Raw genomic sequence first — 22451 nt, 5'->3', positions numbered from 1 at the left:
ACAATCTGTTATTGTGTAACTCACAATTCGAATGGACAGTTGGTCCTTTCAATAATCTACAGATTGACTATTAAAAAAGTTTTGATTTATTATTATTATTATTATTATTATTATTATTATTATTATTATTGAGCAAGACAAGTTTTTGTATAACACTTTTCATACAGTGGCAATTCAAAGTGCTTCACATAAAGTTTGTTACATCTTAGAAAGGTTTTAGCCAAAAATAATAAATAAAATGTTACAAAAACAAACATTACATGATAATATTAATATTAACTTTTATAGCCTTGCAGGTAAAGCAGGGACAATTTACCAAAGCAGAGAATCTGATGAGTGTTGCGGATGATGGATTTGATTCACAAATGTTTTATTTGTGGTCAATTAAATCCTTGGACAGTGGGAAGGTGAAGATTCTAGTTGTAAATTATGTCTGAAGTGATGGTGTTTTATCATGTAAGGTTAGTTTGTCACAAGGACACGAAGGCATAATCAGGTGCTTATTTCCTCAGCATGTTTTTTACATTCTTTGCGCATTAGTCTCAGTAGTAGAGCAGAGAGTAGAGACAATGTGGGTGTCAGGCATATATTTGGCCAATAGAGACAAGAGCTAGGGAATTTATAGCCAAATCTGACACATTTTTGCTTGAGGAATTTGGTGTTAAAGGCTGTATGCTAAGGGCAGCTGTGGAAGAGGTTATCAAAAGTAGTTGAAAGGGCTAGTCAGGGCCTGCGGATAAGGCTAGTTGGGGAGATGCAGCATAGAGAGTTTTTCAGTCTTCCAGGTACAAAGATGACTGGACATGTGAGTAGATTGTCATATGTCCTTGTCATATCATGAATGGTATATCCAGATGGAACCAGTGGCACTGCATTATTGGTGCCAGTGAGGCTGCCTACAACCTTAGTCACTGGGGAGGCCAGTATGGATCTGCCATGTTGGGGAATGTTTGGTGGCATTGAGTGGAAAATCTATATAGAACTGGTCTCCCTGAGTATGCGTTAACAGTGCCTGTGGGACTAGGTACAGCTTTAGTTGCTGGGAAGGTCAGTGTGGATTTTATGGTTTAGGGAATGATTGGCTGTCGGGGGACAGCGCAGTGTGTAAATATAAGGTGTATAATTCAGTTTATCTTGATGTAGTGTGTAAAGTCCATATGGAACTGGTGTTACTAAACACATATTAGCAGTTCCAGTGTGGCTGGATATGGCCGTAGTCACTGGGAAGCCAGTATAGATTTCACGATTTAGGGAGTGATTGGCAGCATGTTGGCAGGTTGGTGGTTTAAAAGTGACCGGGTGGGGGGTGAACTTTCTGTAGTTGTCATGGCCTTAATTCAGCAAAACACAGATGAAGAGAGCTGTCTGCCTAATAACCACTGTGAAGTACTTGCAAGGTAGTTGGTTGTTAAAGATCTATGGTTTATTATTAGTGAAGTGAGTGGCCTGGACCCTATGTGAGTGGCTATGCTTGGAAACTTTGAAGCTAAGTTCCAAGTGTGCAAATGGAGGGTTTAAGTGGAAGCAAAGTAGCGTTCTGCTTGCACCATTATTACAGCTAGCTAAATGTAAGGTTTAAATGCATACATTCTTTTTGTTTAGTTTCTAATTACATATGACAGTAAAGGGCTTTTCTGTTTGTTTGCAAGCTGCAGCTATTCATGTTGTTGTTTTTGTCGCCTTGAATGGGGCTGTTTCTGATTCGTTAGTTTTGGTCTTATCACAGTATGGCAAAATTGATGTCATGCCACTGCATCTTAGAAGTATTCATTTTAATACTGGTTTGCTGTGTAGTGTAGCCCTATGTTGTACTACTCCATTCATCTTGTCGCAGGCACATTTATTTCTGTCCACCAAATTAAAAAGGGCAATAAATGTCGGTGCATCCTACAAAATCGGGTAAAATGCAACATTAGGTGGCTATAATGCCCCGCTACAGACATGAAATTGGAGTCTAATGTCTGCTCTTTGCAATTAAGGGTTATAGCTCTTTTAAATGTTGACATTAACCTCTTGTTAGGTTTCTGTGATCCACTTCTTCCTTCTTGTTTGATTGTCCAGTTTGTAGGGGTGGCCTAATGTGGGTGGTGCCATATTTCTTCTGCATTTTCTTGATGGTCTTTATTCTGCTCCAATGTCTTGAAGTAAAAGCTGTTGAAATCTATTTATACAAATCTTCTGTTTTGTGCCATTCCACAGATTCGAAAAGTTAGATTTAAAGATTTAAAAGTTCTTTGGAAACCACTGTCATGCCCATAGAGTATTCTTTACTTTTAATATGTGGAGTCCTCTAAAATAGCTGCTGTTATTCTGAAAAAATTAAAATCAGCATAACATCTCAAAAAGAAGCCCTTTGGTAGAATCAGCAACATGTTTGACTATTCCTTTTTTAAATATATGCTTTCATTTTAATACGTTTTTGGATGGTTTTAGTTATAATGTGTTACTGTTTTGTAAGCGTACAAAGAACAAGTATTTAATTTGTGAGTCATTCAACAAAGGATAAATCTTTTTAAAGTCATATTGACTTTGCTCACTATACATACCCATGTTTATGTGAACTTTTTCTAATAAGGGGCAGCGGTGGAGAACATGCTGGGGAACCTATTGTGCTTGCCAGGGCCTGGCTGTGTTCTTCTAGACCCCTATGGCTCAACAATCTCTGAGACCACAAGTGAGGCTTGGAGTGTGGAGGTCCTACCCAGTGATTCAGGTGAGTACACAAGTAAAACACAAATTTGAAGTCATTGATATGCACACTACAGTATCACCTGAGAAATAGCCACAACAGTGACACAGCCATTCTTACTGGCACGAGGCATTTTTCACATATAAGTAAGGTTTTCTGATAAACCAGGTCACAGAATCATATACACACACACACACACACACACACACACAGATATATATATATATATATATATATATATATATATATATATATATATATATATATATATATATATATATATATATATATATATATATATATACACACACACACACACACACATACATATTATACACTGTGTATGGTATTAATATCTAAGTGTATGAGCATTGCAGAGGCAAGGCCACTTTTTTAGTTTAATGGTGATGTGTAAATCTAGTTTCCACTCCAATATCTGTAATTTACACCAAGAGTTCTTATTCTGTGCAGTATGGTCATAAACATTACAGAGGTCTTGTGGTAAAATTACTTTATGGGCATATGTCCAGAAAACTAATCCTGTCTGGAGAGTGCGATTCATTTTGTTTCAGCATGACATGTATTGTGCACTGAGGAGCTTTTACCTCTTAAATATATTTATACTGCTCACTGACCAAATAAATTTGGCATCGGATGTCATACATAATACTATTTGATTATAATGAATCACAGTCTAATGAAGCACAATCTAATATTGCTTTTTCATGATATGTAGGTTATATCATGGTTCAGTAAACCCCATATGGCAGAAACATAAACTGCCAGTAGAGCCCCAACTGATGAGTGTCCAGCACACCCTGAGATAATTTTGAGGATTTCACCTACATAAACAGGCAAACTGCAAAGCTTTGCTATAATAATTCAGTGTACTTTATTTGTTTATAGATACAATACTCTGTGTGTGTTTGGGGGGGGGGGGGGGTTTGTATTTTGGGGCTTTGGCACTATCCTTCAAGCATTTTGAGCTGCTCAATGATATAGCGGCAACCTTTTTTGGGAGAAGTACATGCTAGCCTTCACCCTGCAGGCTTGATGGTGTCATGCAATGGGGGAAGAATTAATTATTTAGTTTGGTGGAATTGGAGATGACTGACAGTAGAAAGCTAAACTAACAAACAACAAACAAAAAAAACACCTTAACACATTAAGGCAGACCAGCTGCTGACTTTGAATGAAATACTTTTATTGTGTGTGATGTGTTTGATAGAAACTGCAGATTTAAAGCAAGAGGAGCGTTTGCAGGAGTTGGAGAGCTGCTCAGGGGTTGGCAGCACTTCAGATGACACTGAAGTCAGAGAGGTCAGCTCCCGACCCAGCACCCCAGGGCTAAGCGTGGTCTCAGGTATACACACACACACATACACACACGCACACTCTCTCACTCACTTTCTTTTCCCTCAATCTCCTCCTTCCCAACAGCTTAATCAATAAGCCAAGCCAGTTTCCATAGCATGTTTCATATATATATTTTTTGACTAAAGAATATATAAAATGGAAAAAGACACACACAAACACCTGATGGCAGCTTAAAGTTTCTAGACTTCCTCTCTCACCGTAGAGTTAAGTGCCACTGTTCTACCTTTTCAGCTTTATTTTGGGGCTCTCCAGCTCAGACATATTAATGAAAATGAAGACAAATGGTCTAGTGCAGTAGCACTCACAGGTTGCGCTCATGAAGCTTTCCCCAAGGACTTAGCAGATGGATGGCCTTCTCTTTCTTCTTGTTCATTCTTGCCATTTCTGTCCCTTATTCACCCATTGTGAGACTCCCTCAAGGTTTTTTCAGGTTCCCTTGTACCCTCTTTTCATATCCAAGGGACTGATGGTGTGATTGTACTTTTCCTTGAGGAGAGATGGGCTGTTAAACATGAAGACCACTCTCTCATGCGCATGTCATGCTCTCTTTCTCACCCTCTGATGACTTTGGCTAGGAGTAAAATACTTTCATTCATTCATATTTGTGCTAAAGCTGAAAAGTAAATACAAATTCGATTATTCATATGTATCAGTTGACAAGTACCTGATTAATCATCTTAGATTTGGCTTGTAGATAAGAATCTGTATCAAATCATTTAGCAATTTTTTGTTGTTTAGTTTATTGTTTTAGTAGAACAACGTGAAACACTGATGCATGTGTAATGTAATATGTAATGTTGGCATATATCCATCAGCATATTATTTTAAAATGGCTACATTTCAGATTGTGCAATGTGTAATATATAGAGTACCATGAGAAGTTTTTTAAACAGTGTTGTGGTACAGTATATAGTATGCATGTTTTAAGCATTCAGTATAGTGACGGTACAGGTCAAAGTAAGATGCACATTGAATGAAGCCAGTTTGGTGCACTTAAATAGTTGACTGGGAAATATTTTGTTACCAACTGATAAAAGTGCATTGTAAGCATAATGCAATTATATCATGCTAATTGGTGGCTACTAGCTTCTTTTCATTACTAGCTTCAGTAGCATGTTTGGTCGACTTGTTCTTTGTCATTGATGGATCATAAAATCACACAAAGGCAGTACAGTGTGTATTAAAGAGTGAAGTATACATGTACAGCAGTTCACTTAGTAACCGAATGACAAATGGCAGTTCACTTAGTCCAGAAGTGAGGTATGAATCATTAATCACTTGGCAGCTCAGGGGTAAAAACTGTTGCTGACATTTCCTGAAACTGTTCTTTTGGGACTGCAATATACTTTCAGTATGCTAGCCAGGCAGGGTCTGTGCCTGGGATGTGAAGGCTTGATGATTACAAGTACTACACGTTGCCATTTATGAAAGCCACTTTGTTGGATGTTGTTTTTGCTTATGCAGGCATCAGCGCAACATCTGAAGACATTCCAAACAAGATAGAAGACCTGCGTTCAGAATGTAGCTCAGACTTTGGAGGCAAAGACTCGGTGACAAGTCCTGATGGAGATGAGTCTACACATGGTACATACACATGCACGCACACACACACATGGGCAGCACAGTATACAGTTGTTTACAACTGTATACAACTGATATGGCAGAGATATACAAAAAGTAAATGAGCCTTCTAAGAAATAATTTTTGATGGTATGTTGTGAGCATTCTGACCAATCCAAATACATATATCAAAATATATCTGTTTTGATGAAAAATGGCATTCACTTAATTCAACATGCTGCTTGTCATTGTTTTTAGCAATGTTACAACTTTGAGGGTTCACCGGTTTTTATGCTGTAAGGATGTTCAGTTGTATGTTGCAAGGCAATAACAAATAACAAGGTATAACAAAATATGAATCAAAGTATAGTACTCTGACCATATCATATTCTCCTAACATACACAGACTAAAACTGGATTTATCAGTGCCCAAGATATAGCATTTATTCTCTCATCTATCTCTAAATACTAAATTCACAGGAAAAAGTGGTTAGTGTCTAGACCTAGGTTTATTTATTTATTTTTTAGTAATTATGGATTTCATGGATTTTAGAACACAATTGCTGCATTTCTTGGCATTTCTTAAATAAAATTTATCTAATTAACTTGGCAAGTAATTTGGCCTTGCCAGACTAGCCTGCCTTGCTAAGATAATAGCCTACATTTTGGGCTGAGTGGTAAGAACAGAATATCAGGAGACTGGGTTAGGCTTCATTCTGTTTTACCGAGATGTAAAACCTGTCTGGGTTTTGACATGACTTTCTCTGTGTCTTAGCATTAATGGCAGTGCCATGCTAAAGTTAGGTTAGCAAGATACTGGAGCCTCAAACAATGTACAAAACATAAAAGCAATGTTTGTAAAGGGGCAGTGGTAGCTCAGTGGTTAAGGTACTTGACTTGTAATCAGTAGGTTGCCAAGCCCCACCACTGCCAAGTTGCCACTGTTGGGCCCCTGCGCAAGGCACTTAATCCTCAGTTGCTATGTTATGTTCAGTCATAATTGTAAGTTGCTTTGGATAAACACATCAGCTAACTGAAGTAAATGAAAATGTTGTAATTTCAACGAAATGTTTAAAAAAAAAAATACCAGAGTTAATTCAATTTAAATCCTTATCAGATATCAAAAGGAGAACTTGTGCAGGTACAAAAAGGCATAACATTACTACTTTTAGGTAGTTAATCACGGATTGTTCTTGATGAGGAAAAAAAGTTAAGAGCTCTGGCATTTAGATCTGTGCTGTCCAGTTAAGGCATGTAACAGATTTAAAAAAAGATTTCTCCAAATTTCATGCATTTCATGGGAAAGGTTGTTTTATATATACAATTTTCATGGCTGTTATTTTGGTAGAGCCTTACTCGCACCTTTATATAACTTTAAAAAAAAAAAATAGGTTTAATGAGTTACAATCATGAATAGTAACACCTTACTAGTAGATTTAATATAAACAATCTCTCTCTCCACTGTAGCTCCTTACAGGGCTCAAACATATTCAACATATTTTGTGTTTATATGTTTTGAGTAACAGAAGACTATATCTCATTTAATTTGTTGTTTCAATCATTTACATTTTTTAATGCAAATATAGACCTTAAATTATGAGAAGACAACAAGGTTTGTGACCTTTTCTGTTCAATCAATTTATTTTCAAAAATATAAAACATACATTTCTGTATACAGCCATATATGTAACCAAAAGTATATGCTCCATGTTCTCTATACAAACATATCTGTAACAGAGTTTTAAGTATTTCACATAATACATGTATAAACACAATATATAAAAAGGAAATTAAAAAAATCAATAATGGTGCATCACAATGACAAAAATGATCATTTTCTCTGCAATCCATAATGTATACAAGATGCTTGTTTCAGTGCATGCTCACACTATTTATGAAATCGGTGTAAATGTTATGGTAGAGAGATCGTTTTAGATTTTTTTAAAATGTAAATCTTGGTAGAGAATAGTCATATAATAATGTTTCTCATCTTCTCTCATATAATGGACTTTGCCAACACTGTCTATGAACTCACTGTTATGCATATTGGTTTTAAGTCTTTGAATGTTCCTTGACGATATGGACCACAGTCTTACCTCATAGCAGCATTCAATGATCCTTTACTAGTAGGCTCTAACGCAATCACTGTGTTAGATTCAGAGTCATAAATGAATGGTTTGCCCTTCACAAACAGCTTGTCAAAACAAAGTGACGTTCACACATTTAATTGCCTCTGATGGCTGGCCTGCATATGAACAACTGTCTCACACATCTCCATTCTTGTCTGCTCAAGCACCTTCTGCTTGTCCTTCCACTTGGTCAAACGGATCACCACTGTTTATGGCCTTCCCCTAACTTTCAGTCCGTGTTGTGCATGTTCAATTGGTAACTCTCTGTCCTAGTTTTGCCGAGGAAGGGTGTTGAGCAACACTTTCTCCCACTTTCACCACTGAAGACAGCTTTATCTTATCTACTCTAATTTTCAGTGCTTTAACATTGCTCTTGCAATTATTTTCACGTTCGTCTTTCCACCATATCCATACAATTTTCAACCAGTTCCCATAGATCTATAACATCTCTTAGTAGTGACCCAATCTGTGCATGTATTGACTGTCAGTCACCTGTGATCCTGCTAACATTATTTGCCATGTCCATCTCTGTCCATTTTTGGCATCATTCCCAAATCACTTCTTCACACAGGACCAGAGTTCAGCTCACCATCGGCCACTAGAATCAAGAGCAGGCCTGCCACCACCGCCAAACGCAGTCCACCTTTCTACATACCATGCCGGATCATGATTTCAGCCGGTCTAAATATTTCTGTAGCACCAGGCTGAAAAAATATGCCAATTGTAGCCCTCCATTGTTCTTTTGACACACCCATTACACTTGGACATCTCTCTGCTCTTACACTTGAAGTGACCTTTTCTTTGGCATAGGACATTTTAGAGCCTTGAATGGTTGCCCAGTTGGACTGTGTGTGTACTCCTATGTAGCTTCACACTGAAGATAAAGTTTCTGAAATACTGAAGGTATCAGTGGGGCTGTGTTATGTATATCTATAAGTGATGATTAAACAGGAATGATGTATGTGAAAATAGCAAATGTATCCATTTTGAATAAATTGAATAAACCTTTGTGTGCTGGGACCACAGTAGTAATGAGACAATGCACTAGCTCTGTAGAATGCCTTCACAAGATGAATGGTCATCCTGTCTGGAAGGAATCCAGGGGATCTGTGGTGTGGGGTTAACACCTTTCCCCCTTTTTCCTCCACCCCTTCCTGCATTTCTCCAGGAATGCATGCTCTGTCCTGTGCACCTGCTCAAGCTGACACTCTGTTGGCCATGTTCGATCCACTCTCCTCTGGAGAAGGTAAAGTGAAATGCCAGCCTGCTCTCATGGGTAATATTCTAATTGCTTATATGTGTAATACCCGAAATGAGTGCCACTACCCTTTACCAAATGCAAAGACCTCAGCATGCGTGCAGGGGAAACGGCATGAATGAACATAGCAATGAACGGGATCTCAGCATTAGTGCAAGGGAAATGGCATGAATGAACATAGCAAGCTTCTCCTTCCCTCTTAAGATTAATTCTGGAATCCAACTAAAATACTTATTAGCAGCAATCTCAGGAAGTATTGGCAGCCTCAGGAATATTTACAACCTGCGGGTTGTCCTTCATTATCTAATATATCCTTGTAAATTGTGTTAAAATGTGTCTTTTGTTCCATTGTTACCTTGGAAACATGCTAAACATGCTAAATGAAATGTATTTTGGCTGAGCTAAAAAGACTGTGGATGTGTGCTTGCATGCATGCTTGCTTGTGTTGATGTGTGTGCGTGTGTGTGTTTGTGCGTACGTGTGTGTGTAAGACAAGGTGAAGGGGATGACAGGTTGCTAGACCTCACTGCAGGTGTTTTGGCACAGTCGCCTGTCTCCACTGAGGTTGTGGCTCAGTGCTGCCATTGGAAAGCACTCTGTAGAAATGTTGTACCCTTGAAACAGGTGGCCTACTTTCACCTGGGGTCTGTCTTTCTGACAGCTCTCTCAAACACTTGTGCTCACTTTGTACATGTGTGCTTGTGCGCGTGCGTGCGTGTGTGTGTGCGTATGTATGTATGAAAACCATGAATGGAAATGAGGGCACAAACAGAAGAGCACATGTATTCACAGGAAAATCCCATAAATACAGAGTGAAATGACCTGACTCTCTTTGCTGTAAATTTTCTAATGAATATTACTAAAATAGACAGTAAACATTTATGCCCAAGATGAACTTTAAAAAAGAAAATAATTTTCCCTCTTTCTCACTCACAGGCTCATGCACTGGCACTATTGTTCGACCCAAAGTACACTATGCCAGACCCCCTCACCCTCCCCCAGACCCCCCGATCCCAGAGGCTTGTGCTATAGGGCCTCATGATCCACGCCCATCGCTCTTCACCCCCCACTGCCTAACCCAGGCTGAGCTTGAGCATGCCAAACAGAGACATTCGTACCCTGAGCGTCTGGTCAGGAGCCGCAGTACGGATGTGGTGTCTGCAGGACGCAGACCCAACAGTGATCCGGGCCTGAACCGCAGGACCATGATGGAGGAGAGGGATCAGACAGGGGTCTTCTCCACAGGACAGACAGCTTCCCCAAGCAAAGACTCACTCAAAGTAGAGGTGTGCACAGATGGTTTCAAGATGGGTTTTTTTTCCATCCTAAAAAGTGTTTCATATTCAGTCTCATATTATGTCTTGTTTTGGCCTCTTTAAAATGAAGAGAAATTTGTTCAGATGAAGCTGTGAACAGTTTACCTCAGACATAGCATTATCTGTAATGTGTGAATGGTAATGTCATTGCACATGTATATATGTGTGTATGTGTGTGTGTGTGTGTGTGTGTGTATGTGTGTGTGTGTATGTGTATGTGTGTGTGTGTGTGTGTGTGTGTGTGTGTGTGTGTGTGTGTGTGTGTGTGTGTGTGTGTGTGTGTGTGTGTGTGTGTGTGTGTGTGTGTGTTCGTTCAGTCTGAAGAAAGGAAGGACAGTGATGATGAGAAGTCTGACAGGAACAGACCCTGGTGGAAGAAACGCTTTGTTCCAGCCATTCCTAAAGGTGACATTTGATAACAGCCCTTAAAGATTGGGTTGAGACCATTTAAAAACTTGCTGTATTTAAATGTGTGAATTATATGTAAATTTCACATTAGCTTTTGTTTTAGTTTTATTTGAAAGACTATTGCATTTTCATGTATGCTTTTGCACTTTTAAAGGGAACTATTGTATTTCATTATTTGAGAATTTTAGGCCCTAATTTGCAAGTTTTAAAATGTATTTAAAAATACATTACATTTTTTTTGACATTGTCAATTTTTCAAAACATTTTCCATTTGAGCAGTTATTTTCCCATGATTATGACTGAAATGGTTCAGTTTTGCTGGTTTTCCCTATTATCACTTGATTTTTAGGCACACCTGCATACATGCAGTCTCTATATTTGGCTAGTGTTCCTCCCAAGTGACGAATAGTTTCTTGCGTTCATTAGTGATCAATACTTAGTATGGTAAGGCAAAGATTGTTTGTCTATGAAACCCGATGTATCTGCTACTCTTTGTGTTCCTCACACAGTGCTCTATTGGACTGCAGAGAGTGAAATTCCAGGTAACCTAGCATCTTGTGCTAGTGCTGTAACACAGAGGCTATGAAAAACAGTTTTTCATATACAGTAGTCCCATTCTAGCTCTTGTAGATTCCCATGTTGTCCCAATGTGTGATGGTTAGAGCTGTAATATACCTCAGTGAAGCTTCACATCTTCATTCATGCAGATTTTTTGTTTGCACTTTGGAGGAACGGAGAAAAGACACATCACTTCTTTTATTGCCAAAGTATTTTAGATCAAATCAGTAATTGCTGAGACATTTAGAAAACGTCTAATAAGAGCAAAAATGGGATTTTTTGTTTGTTTGTTTGTTTGTTTGTTTGTTTTGCACTTGTATGTTGCGAATATATGTCTTGCTGTTTTTCCACAGCAGGCTAATGTTTATTGTTTGTTGTTCAGCTCTTCAGTGTCTTGAATGAACACATTGACTTTCCTTAGAGTATAGCAGGTAGCATGACTGACTGACAACTCAAACCAGCAGATAAAAACAGTTAGTGAAGTCAGCTAGGTAAAACAATCTTTTACTTTTTGAATGTGAACGTTTAGTGTTGTGTGTAAAGCATGCTTTATTTGTAAGGATGCAATGTGTTGGGGATTTTGTGAGCTGACTGATTATGTTCCCTCTGCAGCACCAATCGCGGCATTCCGAAAACGAGACAAGCATGAGAAGGATGAACTAGGAGCAGAGAGGGTCCATCAAGGTCTATTCCTCTTTATCCCATCTGTGTCTCTCTCTCTCGCACACACACAGGTTTTTAAGTATTAAGAGGGCTTCACCAGTTGAATCATGGTTTACGATTTCTTCCATACAGCATGAACTATTAACATAACAACCTGACTTTATGGTAACATGTGAGGACATTTTTGAGAATCTTCCACCTACGATGGCAGTTATTAAACTGCAGGAAGTTAAACTTTTGATTATTCAAAGCACCAAATAGTTAGCAAAGAAAACAATGAGCTGTTGATGTCTTTTGTCTAGCACTGAAAACGTTCACAGTGACACTGGGTTTTCCTTATTAAGCTGTTCATAAAATCTCCTATATTTTTTTCAGTGTGGCTTACCAGTAGAGGATCTTCAGCAGTCTTGCACTGCAGATACTCTGCCATCATGGACAGTTTTCTTTTCGTTACATGAGCCTTGAAATTTTTAATTATAGCCACCTCCTCCATCTTAGACCACTTTGTTCATTCCCTCTTCCTAGGCTGTTCAGTATTTGCTACAATTTTGTCCTTGCACTCATCTAAATAAAGAATACGCCTTTTAGGTCAGCATTAACTAAATGTCAATTCTTGTAACACAATACATAGAATTGTCTTCAGTTAGTAAAAATCTGAATTAATTAGAAATAGTAAATTGAAACAATTGCATATCACTTAAGTAGTGAGCAAGAAGGATGGGAAAGAACAAAAAGAACAAAATATAAATAATCCTCTATAAAATACCATGAAAGCCTCCATCATTTTTTTAGAGTATTCCATAATATGTTTGATAACATTAAACATACCCATCGATATTGTCATTCATTTTAAGGGTCACTTCCATGAGTGCCATCAGTGCATTCAAATTTCTGTATGAAACGGGCAACCATGAGAATCTATATATTTTTTTAATTTAAAAAATAACAAAGTTAAGAAATATTAATTATTTGAAGGTTGTTACTGATTCATCATAACAGATGATTCATCTGATAGCCCAGATCTTGTTCCTCCCATTTAGCTGACTTCTCAAGACTTGCCTCACTCTTTGTAGGTATTTGGCATTGGCTGCTTTCCTTGTGCCCTTTTCATGATTCCCATTTGCCTGTGGGATTCCAAGGTACTTTTTGCTGCTTTCAACTATGCTGTGTTACCTTCTGGTAGCACAATCCCTTCAGGTCTAGCTACCTTCCCTCTCCTTCCGACCATACTTATCCAGTCCGAATGACATTCCGATGTTGTTGCTCTATATCCTGGTGAGATCCTGGATTAGTGATTTGATGGCTTGTTCACGTCTAGCATACAGCTTGATGCCATCCATGCACAGGAGGTGCCTGATGGTTGTTTCATCCCATAGCTGGTATTCGTAGCTACTCGTGGTGATGATTTCACTGAGGGGGTTCAGCCCTATGCAGAACAGAAGCAGGGACAGGGCATCTTGGTAAATCCTGCAATTGATTGTGACTCATGCTTTTGTTCCGATGTTGACCTCTAGGGTTGTTTTCCACATCCCGACTGAGATCTTGATGAGAGCTCTTGGAGTCCTGTTGATGTTATACAACCTCAAGTATTCCAGGATCCTTGTGTTGGGTTGGGTGCACTGAATCATAGGCTTTCTTGTATTCAATCCAGGCAGTGCACAAATTGGTCTGTCTGATCTTACAGTCTTGAATAACTGTTTTATCCACCAGAAGCTTGTACTTGGCATCTCTGGTGTTCTTGCCAGTGCTTTTCTAGGCCTCGCTCATGTACTGAGCCACGTTCCTACTTATCTTAGCCAGAATGATGCCTGATATGGTCTTCCATTTTGTGCAGATGCAGGTTATTGGCTGGCAGTTGGTTGGAATTGCCCCTTTCTGGAGCTGTGCAGTTCTTCTTACTCGAGATCCTTTCTTGGACCTCTGCAAGAGTGATGGTTACTGGATCCTGTTCAGAGAGGTTGCTGTGATCTGGTCTCAGGTTCAGTAACCACTAAGCATTTTTGTTGTGTGATGATGAATCCTCCCATATGCTTTTCCAGTATTGTTCAATCTCCAGCTTTGGTGGGTCTGTTTTCATGCTGTTACCCTGCCATCAGTAGTACACTTTGGATGGCTCATGAGACAACATCTAGTTTATTCTCCTGTCTTCTACTTCTCTTGTGTGCCTCTTCAGGTGGGCAGCCAGAGCTGTTAATCTTTGCTTGGCAGTCTTCAAGATCTCATGTATGGATAGCTTGTACTTCTCAGGTACCTTCCATATGCCTTTCTGCAGTTCTGATAGCTGGTTCTCTTCTCTCTGTGTTGCCAATATCTTGGCCTCCATCCTACTTCTTCACACCAACAGATACAAGGATACATTCCATGAATATTTTCCAGTCAACCACAGCTTTAAGTAGGAAATCCAAAAGTAGCTAATCAGCTACTGCAGATTTTAACAGTGAGTTAACGAGAATGATGCTCCGGCACCAGACTAAAGGGGGAACTATCCTCAATTCAGGTTTAACATTGTGTTAAGATATAGTTGTTGTTGTTGTTGTTGTTGTGATGTAATCAAACTAAAATTTGAGAGGGAACTTCTGTTACCTAGACAAGTGGAAATACACTACAGGAATTATGATGACAGCATCCCTGTACTTGTAAACCCAGATTTCCCCCTGGTATCAGTGTGAACACATAAAATGTCTTGGGTAAACCACAAAAACCAGCACCGACACAAGTTTGAAAGTCTGTGCTGCCATATCTCCTGCCAATAAAACCTGTTGCTTTTTGTTTTGTTTGAGCCATTGTGCTGTTATGAGGGTCTGGTAGAATAGAGTTACATGATTTAGTGTTTCAAAAACACATTATTTTTCTTATACTGTATACCTCTATTCACCCTCTGTCTAAAACACTCCATTAGAGCTCCAGTGTCATTAAGCCCCGCCTCCCAATGAGCCCAGTCTGCCTTAATTGGTCAGATAGCCTATTCTGTGTAAACCAAAACGGGCAGTAAGGATTGTGTTATGAGATTATATCAACTTGTAACAAAGGGAGAGGGTTTGAATTCCAACAAAGCATTTGAGGCAGCTGAGAAAAGTGTTTTTTATATATATATATATATGATCCTCTTTAAGTAAACATCTTTACTAAAACATTGTTGTGAACCAATAGAAATGGTTCTTCACTTTGAGAGTAAATATTTTTAAAGTGATCTTTATTTCATTTATTTTATTTGATCATCTTATTGGTTATATGTAGATATGAAATAAAGACTTGGTCTTAATTGATTACCTATTACTGGATAAGCTGGAAAAAATGATGGTCGCTTGTGTATGAGCATGAATTTGTGTATCTTCCCAAACATATAGCCTTCAGAGCGGTAATGTATTTCAGAGCAGTTAAGACACATAGACCCTAATGAGTATAGATGCCTAAATAATGGATGCTGGCACAAACAGTTGGTTGTGGTTACTTGGTGCCAGTAGTATGGCAAATAACCCTCTAGAATTTCTATAGATGTACCAATTCTTACTCAGTACCCAAACATGTACATAGCACTTGGATATATAGATGTATAACATACAAGTAATGATACTACATTTCTGAATTATAAGATTCTCTGCAAGTTTGTGATTTTTTTTTTTTCAGTAGTGAACATTCACCTCAACACTAACCTTTAACACATATAACATTCACTTAAATGTGACTTTTGTCATTATTAGTATTTATCATTAATCATATAAATTAATTGTATAATCAATTAATTTAGCATTATGATCGTGTGTGTGTCCATGCGTGCATGGGTACATGTGCGTGTGTGTGCGCGTGTGTATTATAGGCATTTCCGATGAGCCTTCATTACCTAGGCAGAACTGTCAAGCTCAGGCAGCAGAGGACATACTGGACAAATACAGGAACATAAAGAGAACCAGCCCAAGTGATGGAGGAGCAGCAGCGGCCTATGATGTTTCTGGTAAGATCATCTAACTGTAAAACTTACACACACAAATCATGGCAGTTTTTGTGCAACTTTACAAGGTTCCAGGTCATTTTGACTGTGTGTGTGTGTGTGTGTGTGTGTGTGTGTGTGTGTAATAAAAAAAAATCTTCTTTAGTAAGTGTTTCCTTTAGCAGTGTTAGACGCATGGTCTTTAATCAAATCCTTAACCACTGTGCTGTATGTGTGATCTATGAATGTGTAGAAGCCTGTAGAGAGGGTGAAAGTGAACACGACTCTCCTAGAGAAGAAGGCTTGCAGAACATATCTACAGATGACCTGCCAGACTCTGCCAGTCAGACAGCACAGCCTCAGGATAACAAGTTCTCTTTCAGGTCCCGGCAGCACATGCGCGCACGCACACCCACACCCACACACACACACACACACACACACACACACACACACACACACATATATATATATATATATCTCACACACACACCCACTCTGCAGATTAGGAATCAGGATGGTAATTAACACCTTACATACCTTTATGTATAAGATAGACTAAGTTGTGCCATTTAAAAACTGCTGTTTCTGGATTCTCTTTCAAACTTTTTGTTTAGTGACTAGCCATGGCTAATAAAATTCTTCTTTCTTCTTCTTTCTCTCTTTTCTGGTTTTCGACAACCTGCAGTGATGCTAAAAAGAAATTACGACTGGCTCTGTGCTCTGCAGACTCTGTCGTTTTTCCTATTATGCCCCCTGCAACTACAAGGAATGGCCTACCTGACAACACAGACCCTGAGGGTATACATAATACACACTCACACTCCAGTTAGGTGTTTTTAAGTTGACTCATGTCACATGCAGTCTTATACTGTATCTTCATTTTGTTCCCCTGAAAAATGAGAAAGATTGCCAAGAAAACATGCAGTTTTTCACCCCAATTATAAAACTTTATGTATTTATATAATAACTGGGAGCCATGCCTTCATGAATAATAAATAATTAAAAAAGGGATATACAACCAATCTGATTAGATTTTTTAATTACAAATAAGTGCAAGCCTGAAGTCCACTGAAAGATCTCATTGCTTTTCTTCACCCCTCCACCCCCCCTCTTCTCTCTCTCTCTCTCTCATCAGACAATGAGATTGTGTGCTTTCTGAAGGTGCAGCTGGCAGAGGCCATTAACCTGCAGGATAAGAACCAGATGGCTCAGATCCAGGAGACCATGCGCTGCGTAAGCCGCCTCGACCCCCGCACCTGCAGAAAACTCCTCACTGCCATCGCTGAGGACTACAGGTACGTACACACACACACACACACACACACACACACACACACACACAGAGAGAGAGCAAACAAACCTGTTAACAGCTTTAACTGAGTATGTACCATAGCATTAGACATATGATTACATTTGTAGGCATGTAGCTATTTTTCTTTTAAGTGTATTGGTGTTCAGATGAGTTATGTAATGAAATGTATCTGGTAGGAAGCGTGCTCCGTACATAGCCTACCTGACCCGGTGTCGTCAGGGGCTACAGACATCTCAGGCTCATCTGGAGAGGCTGCTGCAGAGGGTACTTAGAGATAAAGAAGTGGCCAACCGCTACTTCACCACTGTCTGTGTCCGACTGCTTCTAGAACACATGGAGTCCAAGATGCAGGACTTCATTAGAGGTATGCCTTTGGGTATAGGGATAGGCATGTGTACACTATGTGCGCAATTATTAGGCAAGAAAGTATTTTGATCATTTCATCATTTTTATGCATATTTTACAACTTCAAGCTTGAATGCTTTTTGAATTTAAGCATATCAGGTGATGTGTATTTGTGTAATGAGGGAGAGTGTAGTCTTTATTTGGCAGCTTCTTTTCCTCAGGCAAAATGGTCCAAAAAAGAAATTTAACTGACTCTGAAAAGTCAGAAATAGTAAAAAGTCTTTCAGAGGGATGCAACACTCTTAAAATAGCTAAGATATTGGGGCATGATCAAATGTTTTGTTGCAAATAGTCAACAGGGTAGCAAGAAACATGTTGAGAGAAAAAAAGATGCAAATTAACTGACAAAGATTTGAAAAGAATCAAATGTGAAGCAACCAGGAACCCATTATCCTCCAGTGCTGTCATATTCCAGAACTGCAACCTACCTGGAGTGCCCAGAAATACAAGGTGTTCAGTTTTATTGATTGATGAGACCAGATGTATGGGCCCGTGACTGGATCAGTAATGGGCACAGAGCTCCGCTTCCACTAGCACACCAGCAAGGTGGAGGTGGCTTACTGCTATGGGCTGGTATTATTAAAGATGAGAAGACACTTTCTTCCAACAGTGGTACAGGAAAAAGTCTGAATCTTTCAAGAAGACAATGTTTTTTATGCAGGACAATCAAAGTACTCCACCGCGTGGCTAGCCAGTAAAGGCCATAAAGATGAAAGAATAATGACATGGCCCCCTTCCTCCCCTCACCTAAACCCTATTGAGAACTTGTAGACACTTCTTAAATGGGAGATTTATGGTGATGGAAAACGGTACAGCTCGCTGAACAGTGTCTGAGAGGCTGTGGATGTTGCTGTACAAAAAGTTGATCATCAGCAGATTAAGAAACTGACAGACTCCATGAATGGAAGGCTTATGACAGTTACTGAAAAGAAGGGTGACTATATTGATCACTGATTTATTTATTTATTTTTAAATGTTAGAAATGTTTATTTGTAAATTTTGAATTGTTTGTTTATTCTTCCCACTTTAACAAATGAAAATAAACAAGTGAGATGGGAAATTTTCCATTTTTCATTTAGTTGCATAATAATTCTGCACAGTAATAGTTGCCCAAAAATTAAGCAGACAGATATTGTCCTAAGAAAGCCAAAACCTCACTTTCACTTTCTTAAATATTCAGGTTTGAGGTTTCTTAACATTTTGGATTGACTGAGAGCCCTGTAGTTGTTCAATAATAAAATTAATCCTCAAAAATACAACTTGCCTAATAATTGTGCACACAGTGTATTTGTGTACTTGACTCTTGACTCTTCATTAACAAGAGAACAGTTCTTCTCATGACTGTGCATGAGCCCGGTACTGTGTACTTTTGACATTATAATCCTTTCATGTAGAGGATATTTATTTGTCCACATCAGTTATATTCCGTATCTTGTATGTTGGCTCCTATAATCATCGTGATTATTATCCTTAAATCTACTCAGTAGCAATAGATACCTCTGTTGGTCTTTTTATGGCTGCGTTGGCAGCATTTCAGGGCTGCACAGCAGCTGATGACAAGACTGCAGCAGTGGAGGATTTCCTGCGTTCCCTCTACGGCACCATGGCGCATGATGCCATCTGGCAGTATGCCAGTGAGGAGCAGCTCCAGGATGCCCAGATGGCCATTGAGCGCAGCGTCATGAACCGCATCTTCAAACTAGCCTTCTACCCCAATCAGGATGGAGACATTCTCAGAGACCAGTGAGGGAACATAACAGCTACCTTTCTGTCTTTTTATATACATCTCTCACATCTCTTTCTCACCTGTGTAACTAAAAGAAAGGCTTTGAGATTTTCCCATCTTTTTTGTTTATGTGATCACCTCGTCTCCAGGGTCTTGCAAGAGCACATTAATCGCCTGGCCAAAGTAGTTACTGCTAACCACAAGGCCCTGCAAATCCCAGAGGTAACTGCCTTTAGTAACTCCACACATTATATTTTCTCTAAAGAGCACAAAAGTATTCGGACAGTTACTTCAGACCATACTAGGCAACAGTTGTTCATTTGTTTGTTTTTTGTGTAATAACTACTGAAGGAGTCAAGTATAAGAGCCAAAGTAAGTGTCCCTTTGAATGTGTGCATGTGGGGACCTGCCTTTGTGTAGGTGTATCTGAAGGAGGCTCCATGGCCCTCCGCGCAGGCAGAAATCAGGACGATCAGTGCATACAAAACTCCGCGGGACAAAGTTCAGTGCATCCTACGCATGTGCTCCACCATCATGAATCTGCTCAGCCTAGCCAATGAAGATGCTGTGCCTGGAGCTGATGACTTTGTGCCTGTGCTTGTTTTTGTCCTCATCAGGGTGAGCTAAACCAAACACATTATGTACATGACTGAAGACAGCATCCAGTATATTGACTGTTTTTGACCAACTTTATTATAATAATCAGAGTACACACTGGAATATGTCCTACATGCCCCAAGGCACTGTGTGAAAACCTGCCACACACACATTTTGTTACTATTATTCCCTTGAATATTACATTCTAGGAAAAATTTAAAACTTGTGCCCCTAAAACTGTTTATGTACAGATATGTATACAGGATGTATTACATATTGGCCCAGTCCCTTCAGGCCCTGGCACTAAGCATCTGGCTTCTAACTTTGCCTCCTATAATTTGGCATTTTGTCCCTTGTCTTTGTCAAGACCTTAAATATGACTTAAAGTCCTTTTTGAAGCATTGTTCAGTCAGTGTTTTTGAGGTAGCATGAAACACTAGAATACAGCAGAAACAAACTACTACCACACAAGTTCCCCATTTCCAAGAAAGTGTCAGTTTTTGGGTTTGCTTAGTGTTCACTGTGTCTCCAAAATCTTTGAATGGTGCATGTTTGAATAGTTTTAATGTGTATATATCTGTGTCTGTCAGATTGGAAGTGTGTCATGCATGCATGTGTGGTTCTCCAATGTGAACTCCTCTCTCCCCCTCCCCCTCCAGGCAAATCCGCCCTGCCTTCTGTCCACCATTCAGTACATCAATAATTTCTATGCCAGCCGGCTGAGCGGGGAGGAGTGTTATTGGTGGATGCAGTTCACGGCCGCTGTGGAATTCATTAAAACCATTGATGATCGCAAGTGAAGCAGAACAGCCACCTGTATGGGCAGACTGTAGGAAGGGAATGAGAGTAAAAGATGATACATCCCAACCAACTGCTCACTCCTTCACTGAGCCCACACAGCAAGGCACTGATTCACATTGCCTAATCAAACCTGTATAGGTGTAAATAGAGCCAGAAATATGTTTAACATAACAATCAATAAAATAGAAAGTGTGTACAATTGCGTGGGTAAAACAGATATGTTTTACTATGGAAACTCCTTATACTGACCTTAAAACCGATTTTTGACCACATCTCTTATTAGTATGATTGGTGCTGGGGTTTAGAATGAGGGGTTTTTTTTTAATGGTCAAGAGGTAGCTTGGTTATTTAAAAATCTCAGTAAACTAAAAAAGGGACCAGGCTTCCTTGTTGTGATCATTTAATCAAGTTAATATAGGAGGTTTAGAAAAGAATGAAAGACACATGTGATTTTTCAGTCTTTCCTAATTTAAAATCCACTATCATTATACAGTCATAGATATAACCAAAGCATCATCACTAAGATTTTGTTGTCAAATAAATTATGCTACCGCAGTACTTACAATAGCTATTCTCATTACACAGGGCATCTTGTAAAATGAATGAAAGCTGGAGTTGACCTTGTTCTGTCATAGTTTCTTTAAACCTTTTTTTCTCATGAACAATTTGGAAATACGGGCCCACATATTTATATAAAATAAATGTGTATTTATTATTTTCTGCCTGTATATAAACTTTTTTTTTTATCATTTGTTAAGCACAGTGTTTTGGATTGGCCATTGAACAATGATATAAGAAGAAAATACATACTCTGGAGATAAAGAATTGCAATTTAAGGCAATAGTTTGGAAACAGACTGAAACTGATGAACGTGCTTAACTTCTGTTAACAGTTGGTCAGTATATTTCATGTTTAATTCTAAAACAGTGCCTTGCAAATTTTAGTTTTGTACAGCATTATTGTAGTTAGTTTTAGTTTCCATATTCAGACATTTCTTATTTTGTCTGCCCCAATTGGTGTCAGTTGTATTTATAGCAATTAAAATGCTGTCAGTACAGCTTATAATGGTATGTATAACAAAACTGTGACCCAAATCATCTCCCTTTACTGATTTTGAACAGATGTGTGTAACATTGTGTATTAATAATAAATAGATAGATAATTTGACACTTTGTTCAGTTAGGAACTCTGATATATGATGAAAACAAGCATATAACCCCCCCCCCCCCCCCCCCCCCCCCCCCCAAAAAAGGAAGTGTGCATTCAATCTAACTATTTCAAAATATTTTCTGAATAAGTTCCAAGTTAAAATAAATGTCTGCCCTGGTGAAGAAAACTATTATTTTAGGGTAAATAGTAGTTGATATTTCCATTATATGAGGTTTCTTTATAATTTTCTGTCTTGATTTGGAGGCTCCGCAACATTTGTAGATCATTTCATGTAGAATACATTTTCAGTTTTAGATCTGTTTGTATTCTGTTGACCAGTCATTGCTTGCATTTATTGAAAATTAGAATGCTTAAAAATGGAAAACACCAAAGGTGCAGTGCTAACTTTTGTCCAAAATATACACATGGAATGGCCAGTCTACCTCCTCATCCTATTAAAAGGGATTCTAAATTGTAATGCCTTCTGTTTTTCTATCTTTATCCCTGCATCTTTTGATCTTTTTCCTTATGATATGAATGATGCTTACTTTTTGCTGATGGCCAGTTATTAA

General features: G+C 38.8%; 1 protein-coding gene across 4 annotated transcripts in view; it reads left to right on the top strand.

Annotated features, from left to right (window-relative positions):
- Positions 1–21945, top strand: part of gapvd1 (GTPase activating protein and VPS9 domains 1) — a 63698-nt gene extending 41753 nt beyond the window's left edge. For 3 of the 4 annotated variants that reach the window (XM_035536126.1, XM_035536125.1, XM_035536123.1), the window contains 17 exons: positions 2576–2713; positions 3918–4052; positions 5531–5650; positions 8924–9001; positions 9950–10299; positions 10647–10734; positions 11247–11279; positions 11908–11979; positions 15776–15910; positions 16140–16269; positions 16575–16687; positions 17025–17184; positions 17378–17565; positions 19136–19349; positions 19482–19554; positions 19753–19950; positions 20589–21945. In XM_035536126.1, coding sequence (XP_035392019.1) covers positions 2576–2713; positions 3918–4052; positions 5531–5650; positions 8924–9001; positions 9950–10299; positions 10647–10734; positions 11247–11279; positions 11908–11979; positions 15776–15910; positions 16140–16269; positions 16575–16687; positions 17025–17184; positions 17378–17565; positions 19136–19349; positions 19482–19554; positions 19753–19950; positions 20589–20729 — 2366 coding nt within the window. In that variant the 3' untranslated portion in view covers positions 20730–21945. The remainder of the gene's footprint in view (positions 1–2575; positions 2714–3917; positions 4053–5530; positions 5651–8923; positions 9002–9949; positions 10300–10646; positions 10735–11246; positions 11280–11907; positions 11980–15775; positions 15911–16139; positions 16270–16574; positions 16688–17024; positions 17185–17377; positions 17566–19135; positions 19350–19481; positions 19555–19752; positions 19951–20588) is intronic. The other variant, XM_035536127.1, reaches the window with a different exon arrangement.
- The last annotated feature ends 506 nt before the right edge of the window (positions 21946–22451 follow it).

Source organism: Electrophorus electricus, chromosome 18, assembly GCF_013358815.1.
Source record: "Electrophorus electricus isolate fEleEle1 chromosome 18, fEleEle1.pri, whole genome shotgun sequence".
Classification (NCBI taxonomy): Eukaryota; Metazoa; Chordata; class Actinopteri; order Gymnotiformes; family Gymnotidae; genus Electrophorus; species Electrophorus electricus.
This window is presented reverse-complemented; position numbering and strand designations above follow the sequence as displayed.